The sequence below is a fragment of the Eulemur rufifrons genome, chromosome 18 (assembly GCF_041146395.1).
Source record: "Eulemur rufifrons isolate Redbay chromosome 18, OSU_ERuf_1, whole genome shotgun sequence".
NCBI classification, from domain to species: Eukaryota; Metazoa; Chordata; class Mammalia; order Primates; family Lemuridae; genus Eulemur; species Eulemur rufifrons.
In genome coordinates this window covers 41,791,381-41,814,034 of record NC_091000.1, presented here as the reverse complement: position 1 = coordinate 41,814,034, position 22,654 = coordinate 41,791,381, and the positions used below count along the sequence as shown (strand labels likewise).

Genomic DNA, 22,654 nt, shown 5'->3' with positions numbered 1-22,654 from the left:
CAGCCTACCATATACCTAGGCTGTATGGTATAGCCTATTGCTTCTGGGCTACAAACCTGTACACCATGTTACTGTGCTGAATACTCTAGGCAGCTGTAATACAATGGTAAGTATTTGTGTAACTAACATATCTGAACATAGAAAAGGTACAGTAAAAATACAGTATAAAAGTTTTTGTTTTTTAAAGAAAGGTACACCTGTATAGGGAACGCACCATGAACAGAGCTTGCTCTGGGTGAGTCAGTGAGTTGAGTGGTGAGTGAATGTGAAGGCCTAGGACATTACTGTACACTACTGTAGACTTTATAAACATTGTACACTTAGGTTACACTAGATTTATGAAAAAAATGTTTTTTCTTCAATAATAAATTAACCTTAGGTTACTGTAACTTTTTTACTTTATAAATGTTTTACTTTTGGCTTTTTCAATCTTTTGTAAAAACACTTAGCTTAAAACACAAATTGTATAGCTGTACAAAAATATTTTCTTTCTTTATATCCTTATCCTATAACCTTTTTCTATTTAAATTTTTTAAACATTTTTGTTAAAAACTAAGACACAAACACACAGATTAGCCCAGGCCTAAATAAGGTCAGGAGCATCAGTAATCACTGTCTTCAACCTCCACATCTGGTCTCATTGGAAGATCCACAAGGAGCAGTTATCTATTATAACAGTGCCTTCTTCTGGAATACCTCCTGAAGGACTTGCCTGAGGCTGTTTTATAGTTAACTTTTTTTTTTAATGAGGAAAAGGAGTACACTCTAAAATAATGATAAAAAGTATAATATAGTAAATACATAAACTAGCAACACAGTTGTTTATTATCAAGTATTATGTACTGTACATAATTGTATGTGCTATACTTTTACACAATTGTCAGTGCAGCCTGTTTGTTTACACCAGCATCACCACAAACATGTGAGTAATGCATAGCGCTATGACATTCTGAAAATTATGTTCTGGAAGATGTCACTAGGCGACAGGAATTTTTCAGCTCCATTACAATGTATGGGACCACTGTCATATATGCTGTCTGTCACTGACTGAAATGTATGTGGTACATGAATGTAGCAACATATATTTGTAAAGCCATAAAATATTATTTAATGCTTTTAAACTATCATCAATAATATAATATCCTCCTCCACAAAATGACACAAAGTATCTAGAAAAGTCTCTCAAAAGTTTTACACAAATTACTTACCTTCCCATCGTTTGTCCTTGTCCCGGGGATAAATAGTATAGTGAGTAGTAATTCGAGGTACAGAAGTTGAAGACCATCTTGTAGCACATAGATAATTTTTCTTAATTTTTAAGGCATGAAAGCACTGATAAGCTGCAGAAAAATTATGAACATTATCTTTTTTTTCATTTAGTTTTCCCTAGGAGTAGACTGAAAAAACATAAATTGGAATGATTATACTCAATGAGGGATATAAACTGAAACAAACTATACTGTTTCCTAGATGAACAATTATTCAGTTAGCTTTTCCTCATAAAGCAATGTTTTCAAATCTTAAATATTTTAAAACTATCTAATAAACAAATTTATTCAATTTTAGCTCATGTAAAGCTTAACCTATGATAAGATGATCATATGACTAGTCATCCACACTGGATACTATTGAGAGTAACAGGGGAGAGTATTAATGACTACGTTTAAGGGCAAACTGGGTTTTATGGTAAGCTTCTTTTTTAAGTAAGTTGATTTACTCATACAGTAGTATCTTCTGAGATCCTTAAAAATGTATATATTTTTGAGTCAGCAAATAGTATTTTATGGAAATAAATAGAGGTGTGCAAAGATTCATCTGTAAAAAGTTCATTAAACCTTCTCTGTTGTCCTCAAACCTTCAACTCTACCTCCTCTTTCTCTTACCCAGCGCAGATACACTTGTATCAAACATCACAAAGATAGAAGTAATGATGTGAACTCCCTCAATTTTTTGGTAACAACCTCCAACGTAATCTGTGTTTGTGCCCATACTGTGTTCATTCCTTCAGCTTATAACAGAAGAGATATCTTTTCTTTCCACTGAGGTTAATTCTTCTACCTGGATGATGAGACTTATCTTTCTCATCTTCTTAGGGACATTTCTCCATCTGATATCCTGCCTGCCTCCTGCATCTTCAATTTCTGACTCCCTTCTCTGTCTCTGTTCTCCTTGACAATCCTTCCTATTATAAAAAAAAAGAACAGAGAATCCCCCCATAAAACCAGTCCTGAAAGATATAAAAACTTATATTTGAAGCTATAATAATTAGAAATCTGTTATAGGAGGAGGGATAGAATAATAAAAGGAACAGAATAAAGATTTCAGAAATAGAATGCACATAGGGATTTGGTATATGATAAAGATGCCTTTTCAAATCAGGAAGAAGAGATGGTTACTCATTAAATGGTGCAGAGACAGCTAGAAAAGCAATTTGGAAAAAAGTATACCTTGCTCCTTTTGTCAAAATGGATTCCATTTGATCAAAGGTGTAAACAGAGCAAGTCAAAATATAAAAGATTATGGTGAGATAGCCACAAATTCTTTGATCCTCCTCTCTTTGAGAGTGGGCTGGACTTACTGACTAGCTTTGGACAAGTAGAGTATGGAAAGAAAAAAATATTAACTTTACAGTAATACAGCAGACACCACTTTAACTAAGTGATTAAATTTAACATTACCAGCAGTAAGACATATTGACCCCTTGATATGATATGATGAGAATAGTTCTTCACCTCTGTGGTACAGATCCCCCAATTCTTTTTTTAATTAAAATTTTTTTTTTATAGGAATACAGACATGAATCAAATCTTTATCCCGGCTTCCCCAAATCTTTAACCTCAGTCTAATCATGAGAAATCAGTAGACAAATTCAGACTGAGGCACAGTCCACAAAATGCCTGACTAGTACACATCAAAAGTATAAAGGTCATGAGGGACAAGAAAAGATGAACTGTCACATTGAAGGAGACTAAGGAGATATGACAAACAAAAGCAATATGGTGCTCTGCATTGGATGCAGGAACAGAAAAAGAAAACATGAATAATGTCTGTAGTTTAATTAATAATATTTCATCAATGTTAACTTCTTACTTTTGATAATTATACTATGGTTATGTAAGATATTAAGCTTGGCAAAGGGTATATGGGAATGCCATGTACTACCTTGGCAACTCATCTGTAAGTCTAAAATCATTTCAAGATAAAAAGTTAAAAAAAAATTATGGTGACACAAAAGTTAACTCAAAAGGATGAAAGACTTAAATATAAGAGCTAAAACTACAAAATTGTTAGAAAAAAACATGGATATAAATCTTTCTGACTTTGAGTCAAGCAATGGATTCTTTGATATGACAATCAAAAGCACATGCAACAAAAGAAAAAATGGTTAAACCGCACTACATCAAAATTATAGTTACACTTTTTGTGCTTCAAAGGATATCACGAAGAAAGTGAAGATAGCCCATGGTATGGGAGAATATATTTGAAAATCATTTATCCAGTAACGAATTTGCATCTAGAATATATCACAAACTCTTATCTCTAACAATAAAAAGACAAGTAACCCAATTAAAAAGCAAGCAAAGGATCTCAATGGACATTTCTGCAAAGAAGACATACAAATGGCCAATAAGCACATAAAAAGATGCTTAACATCATTATTCATCAGGCACATGCAAATCAAAACCACAATGAGATATTACTTTACATCTACTAGGATGACTACAAGTGTTGATGAGGATGTGGAAAAATTGGAATCCTTATATGCTGCTGGTGGCAACCCCAAACGATGCAGTCTCTCTGGAAAACAGTCTGGCAGTTTTCCTCAAAAGGTTAAACATAGAGTTTTTCACATTACCCATTCCTAGGTCTATCCCTAAGATAGATAAAAACATATTTTCACATAAAATCTTGTATAAGAATGTTCACAGTTGCAGTATTCATAACAGCCAAAAAGTGGAAACAACTTAAATGTCCATCAGTGAATGGATAAACAAAAAATGATATATCCATAGAATGGCATACTATTCAGCAATAAAAAGAAATTAAGTACTGATACATGCTATAACATGAATGAACTTTGAAAACAATACGTTGTATGAAAGAAGTCAATCACAAAAAGATGACATATTATATGATTGCATGTATATGAAATATCACCAGAATAATCTATAGAGACAGAAAGTAGATTAGTTTTTGCCTAAGGCTGGGAGTGACTGTTAATGTGCATGGGGTTTCTTTTTGAGATGATAAAAATATTCTAAAACAGATTGTAGTGATGGTAACACAACCCTGTGAATATACTAAAAACCACTGAATCGTACATTTTAAAAAGCACAAATTGTATGGTATGTGACATATCTCAATAAAGCTATTATTTAAAAAAAGAATATTTACATTCACACCCACAAAAATATTACATGGAAAACATGGGAATCTAGGATTTTGAAAGGTTTTTCTAAGTATTAATATCATAAAAATCTAAGAAATCATTTGACTAAAAATCTAAAACATTTATATGACCAAAAAAAGGTATTAATACAAATGTCTCATTTAGCTGTTTGTATTCCCCAGTAGAAAGCATGCTCCTAACGTATCTTTTTCCCTGTTGTATGCTAAATCCTAGTGTTAGCTTATATGGTAGGTACAAATATTTGTTGACTAAATATTAGATAGTCCTCTTCATATTCTCCTTCATTAGGGTACTCATTTATGACTGACACAAGGAACTAAAAAAGATTAATGCTTTTCAGAGTATCCTCTGCGAAAAGGCAACGCAGAGTTCTAAATCAGAGGAATTAAAAGGCCAACATGAGAGAATGAAAAGACAAGCCAAACTAGGAGAAAATATTTGTAAAAGACATATCTGATAAAGGACTGGTCTCCAAAATATACTAAAAACTCTTAAAACTCAGTAACATGAAAACAAGCAATCAAGAACATGGTCAAAAGATATGAACAGACACCTCACCAAAGAAGATATACAGATAGAAAATATGCCTATGAAAAAACCCCCACTATCTTATGTCATTAGGGAACTCCAAATTAAAACAAGTTACACTACACACCTATTAGAATAGCAACAATGCCAAAAACTCAGAACATCAAATGCTGGTTGTGGATGTGGAGCAACAGAAACTCTTATTGCTAGAGAGAAAACAAAATGGTGCAGCCATTTATAAGCACTCTGGCAGTTTGGCAGTTTCTTACAAAACTAAACATATTCTTATCATATGACCCAGCAATTGCACTCCTTGGTATTTACCCGAATGAGTTAAAAATGTACGTCCACACAAAAAAACGCACATGAATGTTTATAGCAACTTTATGCATAATCATCAATACTTGGAAACAACCAAGACGTCCTACAATAGGTGAATGGATAAACTGTGGTGCATCCATACAACAGAATACTATTCAGTGCTAAAAAGAAATGCACTATCAAGCCACAAAAAGACATGTAGGAAATTTCAATGCATACAGCTAAGTTAAAGAAGCCTGTCTGAAAAGGCTACATACTATATGATTCCAACTACATGGCATTCTGGAAAAGGCAGAAGAGCCAGTGAAAAGATTAGTGGTTGCTAGAGATTTGGAGGAAAGGAGGAAGGAATGAATAGATGGAGCACAGGGGATTTTTAAAGCAATGAAACTATTCTGTATGATCTGCAATTAATGGTGGATACAAGTAATTATACATTTGTCAAAACCTATAGAATGTACAATACAAAGAGTGAACCCTAATGTAAACTATTAAGTACTTTAGTTAATAGTAATGTATCAATATTGCCTCATCAACTGTAACAAATATAAGAAGCAAAATGTTAATAATAGGGAAAGGGCAGGGGGCAGGAAGCTATTAATATATGCAAACTATGTACTTCCTGCTGAATTTTTCTTTAAACCTAAAACTACTCCAAAAAAAGCTTATTAATTTAAAACAAAACCAAAAAAAGGCATTATGGAAAGGTGTGGTTAGGTGCACAGCCTTTAAAGTCTGTTTACTTTGTGTTTGAATTTATTAATAGCAATGAAACCTTCAGCAAGTTATTTAACTCTTCTCACCCTCTCAGCTCTAAAGTTTATGGTCAATCTTTGTCTTGTAGGCATTATAATTAAGGATCTACTACATGTTTTACACAAAGCAAGTCATCAATACGTATTTGTTAACCTTCCTAGTTAAAATTTCAACAGTCACTTAGCAACCTGTCTCTGGTTTAACTTCTGGTATAGAGCAATAATAATCAGGCCTTTTTCTAACTTTTAAATTGTTTATTATGAAGCATTTGTCTGCAAATGAACAAATTTCCAAAAATGGACTACAACAAATAGTAAAAATCAACAAAGAATTTCACATGGATTTGGACTATATAACACAATTTACATTTTCATGAACATATTGAACAGTTAAGAATTGTTTATTTTAAGCATATCCTATTCTTCATAACTTTATGAGATATGTGGGGTAGCTACAATCTCCATTTACAGCAGGTAAATAGCAATTCAGATGATTCTTAGCCAAATTCGGTCTCAATTCTTTCAAATATTCTGTAAAGCTCTAAGACTATCATTTGATTTGAAATTATCTCTGAAGTCACAGAAGCTCACTGTAGTAAAATCAAATTTTCTTTCTTTCTGATTAAATGGAGAGATCATGTTTTAATAAAATCAGCCTGGCATAGGCTAATTATTCTTATTCTTTAGCATTCAATTGCACAATTAATATTATTTGATGCTTTATTCTTTCCAATAAAATGTTGTTTTTTTTTTTTAAAGTAAAAACCTGGCACCACACAATCATTAAAGATTATGATAGATGCAGGAGAGGAAGAGATTTGGAGTGGCTGAACTCTTTTAAACACTAAAAATCTGTTTTTCATAATCTCTAAAAAAGTAGCAAAGAAACTAATTTTCCCTACTTGCAAACACATATTAAAAACTGTAGTATTAGGAATATTTTTTAGGCCTTAGATTACTATTTACCTATCCTAAATTTTGAAAAAAATGTACATAAACTAAGTTAATATATTATAGGAGAACTCAGTTCCAGAGTTCAAATATACTATTATCAATATTTAAAAGAATATTTACTTTTCCAATGCATTGTAGTTCAGTGTATTGAAGTTATCATTTACTTCTGAAGACTGATGATTGGAATATGACAAACTGTAATTCTTGTTATGTACTGCTTGTATGGCTACTGATTTTCTTGAGAATATTTGTAACTGTGTAGTCTGATTTCCTACAGGGAATAAAAAAAAAAGTCACAACCTTTACCCCTTTTCTGAAAACAAATCTGATATCTCACTTTAGAGATTTGAACATTTAGGCACCTTGGTAGGGAAATGAGGGCACAAAGTCCATTGAACTCATAACATCACCATACCAAAGTCACATTTGTGTCCAACCTCTTTGTTGCTAGTAATCCTAACATAATATTAAGCTATGAAAAGCAAAGAATTCACATCCAAAGAAAACAGAAACAGTGATGGAATTTGGTTAGCACTGGGGCCAAGCCTGACTGCATCTAAATTAGGCTGTAGAGCAGATAGCATCTAACTACTTTGATGTTCCAAAAAACATAAAGCGTATCTATACATTAGGTGTAGTACTGGACACGTGGGTAACAGAAAATATAAACAAAATGAGGGCCAAGTTTAAAAAATTCTACTTTCATGACATTTACATAAGAACATCCTTGAATTTGCAATGTGTATTATACTGCGTAAAGATTCTATAACCAAAACTTAGACTCAAGATTTAAAAAATTAAGCCAGTTATGACAGAATTCAAGATCCTTTAGTAAAGTTTTCTGTTTGACTTAAATATTTTTTTGTTGTTTTTAAGGAAAACTTTCAAAATATCATCCACTCCATCAGTCATCCCGATGGTGCAAGGAATACCCATCACACGATAAAGCCCCTAGAGTTAATTTTAGGCAAAGTAGAAAAATCCCTGGCTCTATATATAATCTGGTGATTTAGGCAGTGAATGTTAATCAGACTTCAAATTCTTTACTACTGGACTAGGATGACTGCAAAGACGAAAGTCAAGAGAAGGAGAAAAACTGCAAATACTAGTTTTTTCCATTTCCATCAAGGCGACAGGTAACACCTGAGTTTTGGGATGAGGGATTTGGGAATAATCAGTTCAGGAGTCCATGGAGGTTGAAGGGTGCTTGTTGACAAGTTTTCTCCGCCCATGACCTTTAGCCTACATGTTAATTCTTCCAATTGGGGCAACCCCAGCAGGGGGAAGCCAGGGTCCACCAACAGGCGCAGAGAGCGTGACCTTTGCCTTACTTCAGCATGAGAAAGCAGATGAGACTCGGGAGGGGAGAGGTGCCTACGGTCTCCAAGTGTGACCCTGTCCGTTTCGCCCTAACTCCTCCACTTTCCTCCACTTAAACCAACCCGAAGTTGCCTCTTACCCGGGCAGGACAGCTTGGCTAGCGGCACCAACATGTTCAAAGTTACCAGGACTCTTGGTCGGACACAACGGAAGGAGGACTGTCTGCTGCTCGCCGCGGGCGCTGGACCTCTAGACCGCGGGGGGCGCCATCACCGGCAGGGAAGCAAGAACCCCTCCACTGCAGTTCGCCTCACCGCTCAGCCGACCTCTCTAGCTTCACAGCGTTCCCGCCTCCTTCTTCCTCTGCGCCGGCGCCATGCATGACGCGGTCGGCCAGCAGAGGCTTCCGGGTCATGTACCAAACACAAAAGGGAAAAGAGACTCCACGTCCCGGCGCGCCCACGCGAGGTGAGGAGGCGGGAGGGCGGCGGCAGGAGCCCACGAATCCAGTAGCACAACGTACGCGCAGTGAAAGGCAGTGGAAGGCGGAGCGGCGCGTACGGCATCCTGGGAGTTGTAGTCTTCTGCGCAAGCGCCCTCCGAGCCCGGCTGAAATGACTGACATCTGATTGGCTGTCCCCCAAAATGAAAAATCTTTATGGTCCTGGGCTGAGACCCACTAGGAGACGGGGCGGGATTTCGGGCCGCAGGAGGCGGGGCCTCTGGGCTTTGGGCGCGAGCGGTTGAAAAGACTGTTGGTATCGGTTCGGCTGCTCTGGTGGCATTCCGCTGTCCCAGTTGGTCCCCATGGCTGACCCTGAGGAATTGCAGGTTTCCTCGCCGCCCCCGCCGCCTCCGTCTTCTCCTTCATCTTCAGACACTTCTTCAGCATCTTCGCCGGGCGTCCCAGTGAGTTTGGGCTGGCGAGTTCCGAGCAGGAGCAGCGGCCGGACGGTGGACCCGCTGGAAGAAGTGGAGCTGCAGATCGGTGACGTGAGTGTCTTGTCGCCCGACAGGTCCCGGCTCGGCGCTTCTCGGAAGACAGACAGCTGCAGGGCCCTGGAGGTGCGGGGAGTCCGCCCACCCGGCCCCGTGACTGACCCTTCTCCTGCCTCCTGAGGACGTGGGCTGGATGGGGAAGAATGCCAGCCGCTAAAGTGCCACCCCACCCGAGGATTCTGAGTATAGATTTAGTACTGAGGCATTAAGGGGTTATTCCTCCACTACGCACTGGTGGTTTTTTTTTTTTTTTTACTTTTCTTTTTTGGGGTCTTGCCTTCTGGTTTCAATCATCCCCGGTAACCCGAAACCACACAGTTTTGCGCCGCTTGGTTGGTGTTCTCTCTGCCCGCTCCTTTCCTATTGGAGAACGGTTTTAACTACATGGGTTTGCCTCGCTGCCTGTTGGTGCTTAGGATCAGGCTGCGATTTCTTTACGTGGGACTTAGAGCCTGCTGTTCTAGTTGGCCACCTGCCCAGAGCCAGCTGATAATGCTATTTGCTATTGTCTGCCTCAGGCTTGCTTCGCACTGGACCCAGCTTGGAGGAGTTAGTCATGTTGATTGGCCTCGTTAACGGTTTGGTGCAGAACTCCTCTCTGTGATTGCTAGAATGCATAATTAATCTGGATGGTTTGTGTTAAATCTCGAATTCCTGGAAACTAGCACCCCCCGCCCTCCCTAGCCCTAACTCACACACCACTGGAGGCAGGGGTAGGGATGAGGGGGGACAGTCACAGTTTCTGTATTTATGGATTCTTGAGTGGGTCAAGTGGAATGAGGTATGTAGGGTGTAACCTTTCTCGGCAGAGCTTTGTGGAATAGACCTTTCTTTGCAGACTGAAAACCGGGGAATGAACTCGATTATCTCATTGCTCGACAAGTATTTGGTTTTTTTTTTTTAAAGACGACTAAAGGTGCTGATCCAGCTTTTATTTTTGCAGAACAGGACTGGTTACAAGTAAATATGTAGAAATGAAGTGCTGATGTGTTACCTAGGAACAACGTTATTGTATATCATAGGTGAAGAAAACATGTGATTAAAAAAGTGAATTTTCTATCAAGAGCTGGATATTTTCTGCATTTGTGTGTGATTTTGTTGATATTATTTGATAGAGCTCAGAGTATCTGTTCTTTGAGCTATACATTTTCATTGTCTAAAGTGTTGGCAGGTAAAGATAGTGGAACTATGGCCATGTTACCCACATATCAGTAAGAGCTGGTTATGATAAAGTCCTTCAGATACTTCTGGTATGTACTGTCAAGAAGTCCAAATCATCTTCTTGAGTTCAGTGAGACTCCAATATATTTTCAAAAAAACAAAAATACTGACTGGTCATGTCTCATAGATAATGGATATTTTTCTAGCAGACATATTTCCTCAAAGTTTACTTTATATCAAAGAATTTCTTAGATTCCTTGAAAGAGCCAGTGTTTTAATTTGAAAATGTGTTACTTTAACTTGGGCATTAGATTCAAGGCTTTAAGCTATTTATAGACTATTTATAAAATGAGATGAGAATTTTAAAAATAAACTTGTGTGACATTTTATTTTCTTTAATTTCAGGCAGCATTTTCATTAACCAAACTTCTTGAAGCCACATCTACTGTATCAGCTCAAGTGGAAGAGCTTGCCTTCAAATGTATGGAAAATGCACGTTTCCTTAAAACATGGCGGGACCTCTTGAAAGAAGGCTATGATTCTTTGAAACCTGACAACTGATTTGACATGCTTAGTTGTTTAAATAATGACTGTAATAACTCATACTTCCTCATATCTGATAGTTGCACATTACCACATGTATAGGATGATCCCTTTTCGGCAGTTTTATATACTCAGAATGAAATTTTTCTTGACTTTTGTGAAAATAGAATACTGATGTTGTTTTTGATGCTGGCCAGTACTTGTTTATCCTTAAATACTGTCTTTTCTCTAAACTTTCATAGAATCCTTTATGAAAGGTAATTTTATCAGTAAATGGTTAATATTAATAGTGCCACAGTGCTATCAGTAGCAAACTAGGTAGGCCATTATTTGTTGTCCAACAAGATGCTAAGAATGGCAGAATTTGAAGTTGAGCTTTATCTTATGGACCCAAGGAAGGTAACTTTAAGGTCGCCAATCATAGATCCGACTCTATTAGGCTATGTTTTCTAGAGACAGTAATTGTTTTTTATTTACTTCTATAACTCCAGCACCTAAAAAAGTGTCACACAACACTCACTGAATGTTTGTTGAATAAAGGAGTTGACAAACATAATTAAAAGCTATGTTTTTTTCCTATATTTAGCATGAAGACTATAATTATTTCTCTAAAAAAAAATGTATAAATTAGAACTTCATTGACTTGAAGGAAAATGTTCTCTTTTTTTATGGGGATTTGAATTTTGATGATAGTTTTTGAAAATACATGATAAAAATTTTTTGTCCTTCTATGATTTTTTTGAAAAAGACTTCAGAAAATGAAAGACTGTCTAGAAAGAATGCATATTTTTTCCCTATTTATTTCTGTGGTTAACTGCTTTTATAGTTTTTTGTATTTGATATTTTTATATCTTTGATTGCTGTCTTTAAAGTGCCTTATCAAATGTATGGCTCTTTGCTGTTACTTTTGGAGTTTTGCAAGTTGTTTATATAGTAATTCTAAGGAAGTTTGTGTTTCCAATGTATCAAATTTAAATGATGTGATTGTTTTTATATTATTTGACCTTATGACAATGTTTTATTTTGTTCTGTATCTTATGTTGCTTTTTTAGTGGTTTGTGTCATGTGTCAACAGTTAAGCCAACTAATTCTCTACTGTATATAACTTTTGATCTTCTTTGATATGACATCTTAGTTTTTTGTAAATATGGAGATATGTACAGAACTATATTCTAAAGCCCCTGTATAATGGGGCTATGAAAGGGGACAGATGGATGGGCAAAGAATAGTTTTGTTTAGCATATTAGATCATAGTTCTTGATTAATTTTTTAGTGTGATTTCCATACCAAAGAGATGCATATTTCAGTATTAGAAAAATATTTTTCATATATCCTGACATTGCAGTTTTTAAAATGTGCAAAAATAAACTCTTATTAAAAACAAATCTTATTTCCATTTCTTTGTGTTCATTATCTTAAAACTTTTTATTGACATATTTTAAATATATGGGAAAGGTGAATGATTTAACAAACACCCAGGTATTCCTGCCATGCAGATTTAATAAATATTAACATTTGGCTGTATTTTCTTCAGATATGTATATATGAATGTAAATGTTAGATACATTTGAAGCCTGCTTTCTTATCTCTTTGATCCTATCCCTTCTCTCCCTAGAGGTAATTGTTATCCTAGAGGTGGATATTCTAGTTTGTGTTTTATATTTTTAATACATATGTATTCAAAGCACTACAAAATATGTCTTATGTATGTAGTAGCCAGCCTCCAGATGGTGCCAGTGATGTCCTGCCTCCTGGTCTTCATGCCCCTGTATGGTTCTGACTTGTGTAACAACCAGGATGTTGAGGAAATGCACTGTGTTATTTCTGAGGCCATTTCTTGCTCATTTTTCTATTTTATCTTTTCCTTGTCAGTCTGTAGATGTTACATATTTTGAATACTAATGATCTGTTATGAATGTTTCAATTATTTTCTGTAGTCTGGTTTGTCTTTGTATTTTTTACATGATGTGCACTGTATGTGTTAATAAACTTGCTTGTTTTTCTCTTGTTAATCTGTTTTTTGTTACAGAGGTCTGTCCCAGTGATGAATTTATGAGAGTTAAGGAGAAATATTTCCCTGAAAATTTTAACATTAAAAATAATGTGTTTGGTTTAAAAAATTCTGAGTACAAAATATGTGCCAGGCACTCTGTTAGGAGCTTTATAAACATTTCACGTAACCATGAAAATCATCTCTTTGAGAAAAGTGGTATTATTATTACTGTTTACAGAATAGAAAACTGAGATAAAATAATTTGCCTGTAAGTCTCTGACACCAAAATCGGTATACTATATCATACCTAGCCACCTAGCTTTTAGACTTATTAATATTTAAGTTTCTGAATTTATTTACTCTCCTCATCTGTGATGGTTAATTTTATGTGTCAACTTGACTGGGCCACAGGTGCCCAGATATTTGTTCAAACATTATTCTGGATTTTTCAGTAAGGATGTATTTGGATGAGATTAATGTTTAAATCAGTACACTGAATAAAGCAGTTTGCCTTCTATAATTCAGGTCATCCTCATCTTATCAGTTAAAGGCCTGAATAGAACAAAAGCCTGACCCTCCCCTAAGCCAGGGGAAATTCTGGCTTTGAACATAAGCTTTTCCTGTCTGATAGATTTTGAACTGGGACATTGGCTTTTCCTGGTCCTAGAGTAAGCCTGCCAGCCTTTGGACTCAAACTGGGACATCAGCTCTGCAGATTTTTATACTTGTCAGCCTCCATAATAACATCAGACAATTCCTTATAATCTCTTTATATATATATGTGCGCGCGTGTGTGTGTGTGTGTATATATATATATATTTCTATGGACAACCCAGAGTAATACACCATCCCAAAATAGAATATGAGTGCTAGTAACTGTATAACATTCAATTTTTTCCCCCTGAAATTATGTTTTTTTAAAAAAAGTCTAAGAACCGATAAAGATCACCTGAACACATTAGAACTGGAGGTACACAGACTTGTTGGAAGACTATTGTAAATATCCCAATGAGACATGATGTTGACCCAAACTAAGGTATTGGGAATTGGGATGAAGAGGAATGGATGGATTTATGTGTATGGGGTAGCATCAAGCCATAGAAGTAGATGAGATTGCCATACTCTGTAAATACAAAAAAGGCTTAAAACGAGAGTGAATGAGGCTTCTAGTGAAAAATTTTCTTGAAAAGGGGAGAAACTTAGTAAAAATCAAATTTGTGGTTTTTTGAGATCTCTTACCTAGAGTGGGTCCAGTCCATCTCATTCAAGTATCAATTCACTTACTACTTAGTATGTCAAGTAAAACACATGACTGCACCTTTGTTCTTTGCCTTCAACTTTATCCATGTCTAAATTGCTTTGATTTGGCCAGTCATTACTTGGGAGAGATTATATATTAGCATGATGAATTGGTAGTTCTTAAACTAAAAATGGTAAAAAATGAAAGTTAAGATTTTCCTGATATATAGTTTAAATTTTAGGAGAACTTTGTCTTGCTTGATTTAGAGGATTGCTTTGACCTAGAGCATGGTCCATGAATTGTAGACCAAAGTTATATTTCTAAAAGAGAAAAAACCTTGACACAAATCTCGGTTAGTTTAGTGCTTTCTATGGAAGCCAGTAGGAACTAGTATGTGTTATATACTACGCTGGTAATTACTCATCAAATTAAATTAAATAGAAGTTACTCTATTTGAAGAGGTGGAAGGGTGGAAGAGTGAGTGGATTGAGCAGACAAGAAGCCAAATGGCCTCTAGAAAATCATTTAAAATATTTTAAATGCTAAGGAAGTTTCAGATGTATATTTTGTAAATTTACTGCATTTCCAAGACCCTTTAACAGGTTAGAAACATGATTTTTGTAGGATTAAATTTTCTCTGTCCCATTTTCATAATTATTGCTTTTATTCTTTTTTAGATATTCTTTTTGAGAAGAATATTTTCCTATTTCATTACTTAATATTAGTAATAAGACTTCTAAATAATAAATAGCTCTAAAATAACTATTATAAAAGAATTTAAAATGTTTCCATTTTTATAAGTTTTTTATTGTTTATTTTTTTGTAGGTATTTTAAAATTTTTTGCATCCTATTTATTGTAATAAAAATATAAGTAGTTATATTATTGAATATTATAAGAACTATAATTTTCTATTCTGAGTTTTATTGAAAATATACCACATTCTTCATATAGAAAACTTATTGGGATCATTCCAAGTAAGAACAGAAAGAACCCAAAACAATCATGTTTTTAATAGAATTAAATTTCAGGTAATTAATTTTAGAAATAAGTCTATATAATTATATACTCAATAAATGCATTATGTTTTTGATTCCAGTATTTTCATGTTACAAACATTTCTCGTGTTTAAAACATTTTTTTCCTGTTTAAAGTTTTCAACTTATGAAAGGAAAAAATACCAATAGACCAGAGAAGGACAACTAGCTAAAAAGTTACTATCTCATGTACTGGCTGTGCCAACAGAAGGTAAAGCCATCTCTTGATGCCAACTATTTTCTCCTCAGAGTGAAACATATACACACAAACCTTTCCTTCCTGAGTCAGTGCATTCTAGCTCTTCTTTCTTTTTCCATTTAACTTGTTTATTGAGATATTTGACAAACCATAAAATTCACTCATCTAAAGTGTACAATTCAATGGCTTTTAGTATAATCATAAAGTTGTTTATCCACCAACACAAACAATTTTAGAACATTTTTCTTTAGCCCAGGAAGATCCCGGTACTTCGTAGCCTTCACCCTTTCAACTCTTTACTCCCTAATAATCTCTTGATTTACTTTCTGTTTCTATGAATTTGCTTATTCTAGATATTCCATGTAAGTGGAATCATACAGTATTTGTCCTTTTATATCTGGCTTATATTACCTTCTTCATGTTGTAGCATTATCAGAACTTCATTCCTTTTAATGCTGAATGATATTTCATTGTATGTGTATATACCACACTTGTTTAACCATTCATCAATTGATGGGCACTTGAATTGTTTTCATCTTTTGGCCACTGTGAATAATGCTGCAATAAAAATTTGCATACAAGTATCTGTCTTGTTTTCAATTCTTTTGGGTTTGTATCTAGGAGAGAAATTGCTGGGTCATATGGTAATTCTATTTTTAATCTTTTGAGAAACTGCTGAACATTTTTACAGCAGCTGAACCCTTTTAAATTCCCATAAGCAATGTTCAAGGGCTTCAATTTCTACATCTTCTCTCCAACACATGTTATTTTCTGATTTTTTTTTTTTAATAATAGCTTTCCTAGTAGGTATGAAGTGTTATCTCATTGTGGTTTTAATTTGCATTTCTCCAATAATTAGTGATGTTAAGCATCTTTTCATGTGCTTATAGGCTATTTGTATATCTTCTCTGGAGAAATGTCAATTCAAGTCCTTTGCCCATTTTTTTATTATTTTGTTGTTGGGTCATAAGAGTTTTTTTTATATATTTTGGATATTAAGCATTTCTCCAATATATGATCTGCAAATATTTTCTTCCATTTTTCTAGGTTGACTTTCTCACTTTCTTGATAATGTCCTTTGATGCACAAATGTTTTTAATTTAGTTGAAGTCTAATTTATCTATTTTCTTTTTCTTTTGTTCCTCATGCTTTTGTCGTCATATCCAAGACTCCATTGCCAAATCCTAGGTCTTGAAGATTTACCCCTATATTTTCTTCTAAGAGTTTTACAGTTTTAGCTTTTATCCTTGGGTTAACTCATTTTAATTTTTGTATATGGCATGAAGTAGGAGTCCAACTTTATTCTTTTGCATGTGAATGTCCAATTGTCCCAGCATCTTTTGTTGAAAAGGCTGTTCTTCATTCATTTGGTTGTCTTGGCACCCTTGTTGAAAAACAATTAACTGAATACATGAGAATTTATTTTTTGATTCTCAATTCTGTTTCATTCATCAAAATGTTTTTCCTCATTCTGGCTTTTCTGATTCACTTCTTTGCCATACTCCTACTCTCCTATTCCAATCCCAAATGAGGATGCTCATTTAAAGCAAAAAGAAAGTTGAGCAGGAGGTGGCAAAGAAATATTATTTTTGAGTTTATAGCAAAGCATCTTTTTTTCATAGTCGTAAATGTTATATTGGCTCTCAAGTGTATGGAGACTTAAAGAGAGATAAGATGGATTCTTAAAACAGAATATCTGTATTTTGCAAGCAATCAGACATTTTCTTAAGCCTGTATTTAAAAGTGCCTATGATTCTTATGTTTGCTAATATGCATGACAGACAAAGCTCTACTTTAAAATAGGATCTGCAGATGGATTTTGTATAGTCTTTTGTAATTAAACACAATCTACCAATTAAAAAGGTTCTGTACTGTCTACTTCCAGGAATTTACCACTGTGCTATGTGCAGAGTGGGTATTCTATAAACACATGTTAGAAGAATGAATGAATCTCTCTGAAGTAGACTTCTCTTAATTCCTATGCAAAATATGTACTAATATATACATTTTATCAATATAATTACTTCCTTTTATATGAGCATTAGTAACTTTTATTTTTCCCCATTTCCTTATAAGCTAATTTATCTTAGCCATTATTATAAATTATTGATATTGTGGTATTCATTTCATACCAGTAAATCTCTCTTAAAGTACCCCACAGTATATACTTTGTGAAGAAATAGGTTTCAGAATCAGTTATGAATACGAATTAAGTCTAGTTGATTGAGAAATTAGTGACATTTCACAAGGATCTGTGAAAACAGCCGGCTTCATTAACTCAGGTGACATCTCCTGTAGTGGCCACATTTCTACCCAGATGAATGATGGAGTATATGTTTTCTGACTTCCTTTGCTGTCAATAGATCTTCTTTGTCTGTAGTTATACCAAAGCTGGTGGATCATTTCTTTGAATGGTCTTGTGGTCAGAGTATAGAGAATTGGGTTCAAAGCACTGTTGATAGGAAGAATAAAAATCACTACCCAAGAGGTTATGGTACCTGGAAGACAAAAAGGAAATAGTTTTAGTGTTTATAGATATTTACAAGGTAAAGAAAGCTACTTTCCTTGTTTTTTCCACCCCAACCCCCTTTTGAGTCATAATTTTTTCCCTTTTATGTCACATAATTCAATACCAAGTCTATATGTGTTTCTAGGATGTTTTTCCAGAGTGCCAGTGTGTGTGGAGTGCTGGTGCTGCAAAAGAACAGGGTTCTTTGCTAATGAGTTTTTCTTGAATACATCAACAAGAGTATTCCATTAGGTAGAAATATTTCCATAAAGTGATTATACATTGTTATGATTGCATTTTAGGAAAAATCATATTGTTAAGTATTTAAATTATAGTTTTTCAAATGTTTTAATTAAAAATCATCCTAGTATATATGCAACTACCCAATACTCAAATTTTTGTTATAATTTAAATGATGCTATCATTCCTCTTTTTTTTATTCATAAAATGTAAGATACTATCACCATCATCCATGGGATAAATCAAAACTAAAATTATGTATATATAAATTTTGAAGATGTGACTATATACTGCACTACATATAAAATTAACAGGATGTTTTTAAGTCTGGCTTATTTAACTTAGAATTGTATTTTCAAGGCTCACCTATATTGTAGCATTTGTCAGAATTTCCTTCCTTTATAAGGCTGAATAATATTATTCATTGTGTGTATATAACGTATTTTGTTTATGCATTTATCCATCTATGGACACTTGTGTCACTTCTACCTTTTGGACATTGTCAATAATGCTGCTATTAATGTAAGAGTACAAATATCTGCTTGAGGCTCTGCTTTCAATTCTTTTGGCTATTTTTCCAGAAGGTGGATTGTCAAATTGTATGGTAATTCTATGTCTAATTTTTTGAGGAACCGCCATATTGATTTCCACAGCAGCTGTACCACCTTACATACCTACCAGCAGTGTATAAGGGTTCCACTTTCTCTAAATCCTCACCAAAACTTGTTATTTTCTCCCCTCCACCGCCAAGGAATAGTCACTCTAATGAATGTGATGCACATTATTTTTAAATACCAAAAGTGCTTCTATTTCTCTCTCATACTCTAGGATGTTCTCTAAATTGCATGTATTTCAGGAAGAAAAATGTTTAAATTCTTAAAAAAATGAAGTAATTATAATTGTTTTGGCCTCTTTTCCTTTCTGGTCATCTTAAACATGTGATTGTCAGAATTTCAACACTGGGTAATTTGTTTCGGTCATTCATTATTCTTTTGTTCCAATAATTGTGTCATTAGGCATTTATGGAAAAAATGAAACAGTTTCTTCCCACTAAACATTATTGATGAGCAGAGCCTAAAGTACATATAACCCTGACTTATAATTCTTGAAATTGGTTAATGTTGAGGATCTTAATTGTCTTTCTTAGAAGCACACTGCATAAATAGATTTATTATTTCTTTATGGAAAAAAAATTGTACCTGGTATTTCTACTTGAAGCAGTGAAAGAAATTTTAGCACAAAAATGGGTATCCAGCATAATGCATCAGTAAATACAATAAAGAAAAAACGTTTGGCAAGTATCATCTCTTTTTTAACTTGATTTGGTATTTCAGTTGCTGTTATGGTGCTTTTACGAACACTGTAAAACATGCTTCCATAAGAAAAAACTATGATGATAAATGCCGCCAAGTTAATACCTATTTAGAACACAAGGCATATTATTAGTGTATATGAACATTTGTTTCAAAACATATAAATAAAACATATCCTTAGGTACTAGTATTAAAGATACAAAGAACATAGCATGCATTTTTTGTTCTTCATATAGAATTACTAAGGTGCACAAAAATAATGAATTTTTTTGAGTTGAAGTATTGTTGAATGAAGAATGATGAAATGCTTAATTTTAAAATGGCATATTAAAATTAAATGATAGTAATTCAATAAATAATTGGGGCTTTAAACTTTCTAGTATTAGTGTTTTTTTTTTTTTTTTCAAAATGGAATTACTTTGCTCTGTGCTTTGAGAATGTTTTTACATTGCTGATTTGGAACAGTTGTATGTATACTCTTAAGCTAAAGATGTGTGTGGCTACACACAAGAATTTGAAAAGATAATAAATACCATGATGTCTATATTATAAAGGCAAAGAGCCACTTTACATTTTGCTTAGTATTTTTAGGGTGAATACATGAAATACAAGTGGTTAGTGCTTTTGATTAGGTTGTATTGGGTTGGAATTTATATGATAAAGGTATAATTTGGGGGAAAAATCCCTATTGGGGATTCTGACAGAATTCACCCCCACACTTACTGAGAAGAACCGATTAGGAGATCTGAAATAACAATTTCTGAGCATTAGAAGGCATAATGAATTTCATATTGTGAGTTATGCCAGCATTTGAATGAAAGGGCTTGTACCATAGAGTTTCTTACCAAGAAAAATTGCCACTGAATAAATCTGGGCTCCAATACTTTCTGTAACTTCTGAATGAAGAGGGAAACATACTCCATTGGTGCCATAGTAGTTTCTGAAAAATTCTTTGTTACTTAGTGGAATGATAGCCACTATAAACCCAATAATCCAAATGAGAATCAGAACTGTAATTGTTCTGCATTTTCCAGGTCTCAAACATCTAAAAGGATACACAATGCAGATGTATTTTTCCAATGTCAGAAATGTTAGAAGTAAAACTGATACTTCTGTGGACAGAATGGCCAAAGACCCCACGAGCTGACAATGAATACTCTCCATCCACAGCTGTGCGTGCTTATTGTATTCTCCGCGAAATTTTAGGTCAAAGGCTCCAATCACAAATAAATATATTCCCATTAGGCAGTCGGCACCTAGAGGGGTCAGAAAGTTTCACAAATTTAGAAAAATAAATAGGTATAATGGAATTATCAATAAACAACAATATTTTTAGTATTAGGAAAAATAGCCAAGTTTTTTCTACCTTGGGAAGAGGTAATTTTTATTCTCCTAAGAATGCATTTATGGATGAGGACCTATTCATCAACTCTCTCTGGTAATCGCTCTCATAGCACTCTCTACAGTTAACTGTGTAATCATTTCTTCGTTTTTCTTTAAAATGCAAGTCTCTAAGTGTGGAGATGTTGTCTATTTTGTTCTCCATTCTAGACCCATTCCCTAGAAGTGTTAAATAAATGAATACAATGCAATTATGCTTCCACTGAGATTCTTCCAGCTCAATAAGCTAAGAACATCACCCAAAATCTCAGAGAAAGTAATTCAGAAGTTCCTGTGATAGAGTAATGACTATGAATTTTGAAGCCTATAATTTAGAAGATATGAATAATTATGAACTGCTTTGCAGTCAGTACAGTTTTGAGGGGCTTAAATGACTTACCAGAGCTGGTCTAAGCAAAATTGTTTTGTCTGCTTCTCTCTTTCTATTTTTACATCTTTCTCCATCTCTTTTTAGGCTCTCCCATCCCAAACATTAGCTCTCAATGTGATACCTTACTTCGCATATTTGCTTTTTAAACTAACATTACATATCAGAAAGGAGGTGAGGTTTTTTTTGAGTGTGCAAGTATTCTACACCAAGTCCCTAAAATCACTGTATAAATTATAAGGTTGACCCTAATACTTTAACCCTGAAGTTATATTCTAGCCTTCACCAGGGAAATCGAATTTACCCCAAATTTTGTAACTAACAATACAATTTCTGAGTTATATTTATTTTGTAACTTGCAGTGGAAAAAAATATTAGACTCTGAACAAGGGCAAGGGTAGTATATGAGACAGCATACATAAAAAAGTGGAACATAGAGTGGATTGATGCTTACTTGTTTGAGGCAGTATAGAATTCTAGGCCACTTGACCCAGACAACAAGCATCCTGAAGACTGGTTTCTTGCTTATTTCTTTTGTAGTCCCTATTTAACATAATACTTTGCAATCACATTTCAACAACTTTTTAAAAAAGGAATTAATACTATCTGAAAGCATTTTCTTATTTAGGTATTTCAGGTTATGAGTGGAAAAGATTCCAGTGTCTTAGAAACCAGAAAAACAACTAGCTATTAAGTCAATATCTATGAATTGGACATGGAAACAAAAACGTAAATACAGCTCTGGATGTAAAAATGTGACCATAGAAGTTTGCAATTTTATTTGTAGTAAAAGATTTTAGATGCTTTAACAAAATATTGTGCCTTCAGAGCCACTATATGAGAGTAAACTAATGAATGAAAGCTTCATTAATCTGTGTAATGTGATAGAATTTTCTTGTTCTAAAAAATTATTTCTTTCTTATCACTAAAGTAATTCTATTTTCATCATAGAAAATATAAAAACAACATACAAACGAAAAGGAGAAAAATTTTAAATCCCATAATTCTACCACTCACAGAATTTATTTTCTAATAGCACTCCTTTTTTTTTTTTTTTTGTATTTCAAAACTATTTCTCTTTAACCAGGAAATACTCACAGCAGAGAGAAATGATTGACATGGCATGCAGCTTGTTCTCAGACCTGATATAAGGTCGCATACAAATGACAAAAATGTTTCCAAAGCAGGTAACTGCAGATACAACCCACACAAATACTCTCTGAATGATGCTTGCCAAGAGATTCTCCAGAGATGAAATTCCATCCGTGTTTGGTTTACAGCTGCGAACGTGTGGTGCATATCCACAATACTGAAATTTCTTAAAATAACTGGTGTACAAAGAGAAGGCAAAATAAGATTTTAAA

The 22,654-nt window shown here is 34.3% G+C and overlaps 3 protein-coding genes across 6 annotated transcripts in view; 1 reads left to right on the top strand and 2 right to left on the bottom strand.

Annotated features, from left to right (window-relative positions):
• ETFDH (electron transfer flavoprotein dehydrogenase) overlaps positions 1 to 8,657 on the bottom strand; it is a 31,122-nt gene extending 22,465 nt beyond the window's left edge. Inside the window, exons 1-2 of one of the 2 annotated variants that reach the window (XM_069493650.1) lie at positions 8,429 to 8,657; positions 1,209 to 1,340 (exon numbers count right to left, since the gene is read on the bottom strand). In XM_069493650.1, the coding sequence (XP_069349751.1) occupies positions 1,209 to 1,340; positions 8,429 to 8,462 (166 nt within the window). In that variant the 5' untranslated portion in view covers positions 8,463 to 8,657. The remainder of the gene's footprint in view (positions 1 to 1,208; positions 1,341 to 8,428) is intronic. The other variant, XM_069493651.1, reaches the window with a different exon arrangement.
• Positions 8,658 to 8,874: 217 nt separating this feature from the next.
• Positions 8,875 to 11,097, top strand: C18H4orf46 (chromosome 18 C4orf46 homolog). The gene is made up of 2 exons (XM_069493652.1): positions 8,875 to 9,282; positions 10,855 to 11,097. Exons 1-2 carry the CDS (start codon positions 9,097 to 9,099, stop codon positions 11,008 to 11,010), a joined length of 342 nt encoding a protein of 113 aa, XP_069349753.1. The 5' UTR covers positions 8,875 to 9,096; the 3' UTR covers positions 11,011 to 11,097.
• A 6,559-nt stretch (positions 11,098 to 17,656) lies between these two features.
• Positions 17,657 to 22,654, bottom strand: part of RXFP1 (relaxin family peptide receptor 1) — a 40,448-nt gene continuing 35,450 nt past the window's right edge. For all 3 annotated transcript variants that reach the window (XM_069493236.1, XM_069493237.1, XM_069493235.1), the window contains 4 exons: positions 22,389 to 22,618; positions 20,368 to 20,778; positions 19,409 to 19,627; positions 17,657 to 17,958 (listed from right to left, as the gene is read on the bottom strand). In XM_069493236.1, coding sequence (XP_069349337.1) covers positions 17,657 to 17,958; positions 19,409 to 19,627; positions 20,368 to 20,778; positions 22,389 to 22,618 — 1,162 coding nt within the window. The remainder of the gene's footprint in view (positions 17,959 to 19,408; positions 19,628 to 20,367; positions 20,779 to 22,388; positions 22,619 to 22,654) is intronic.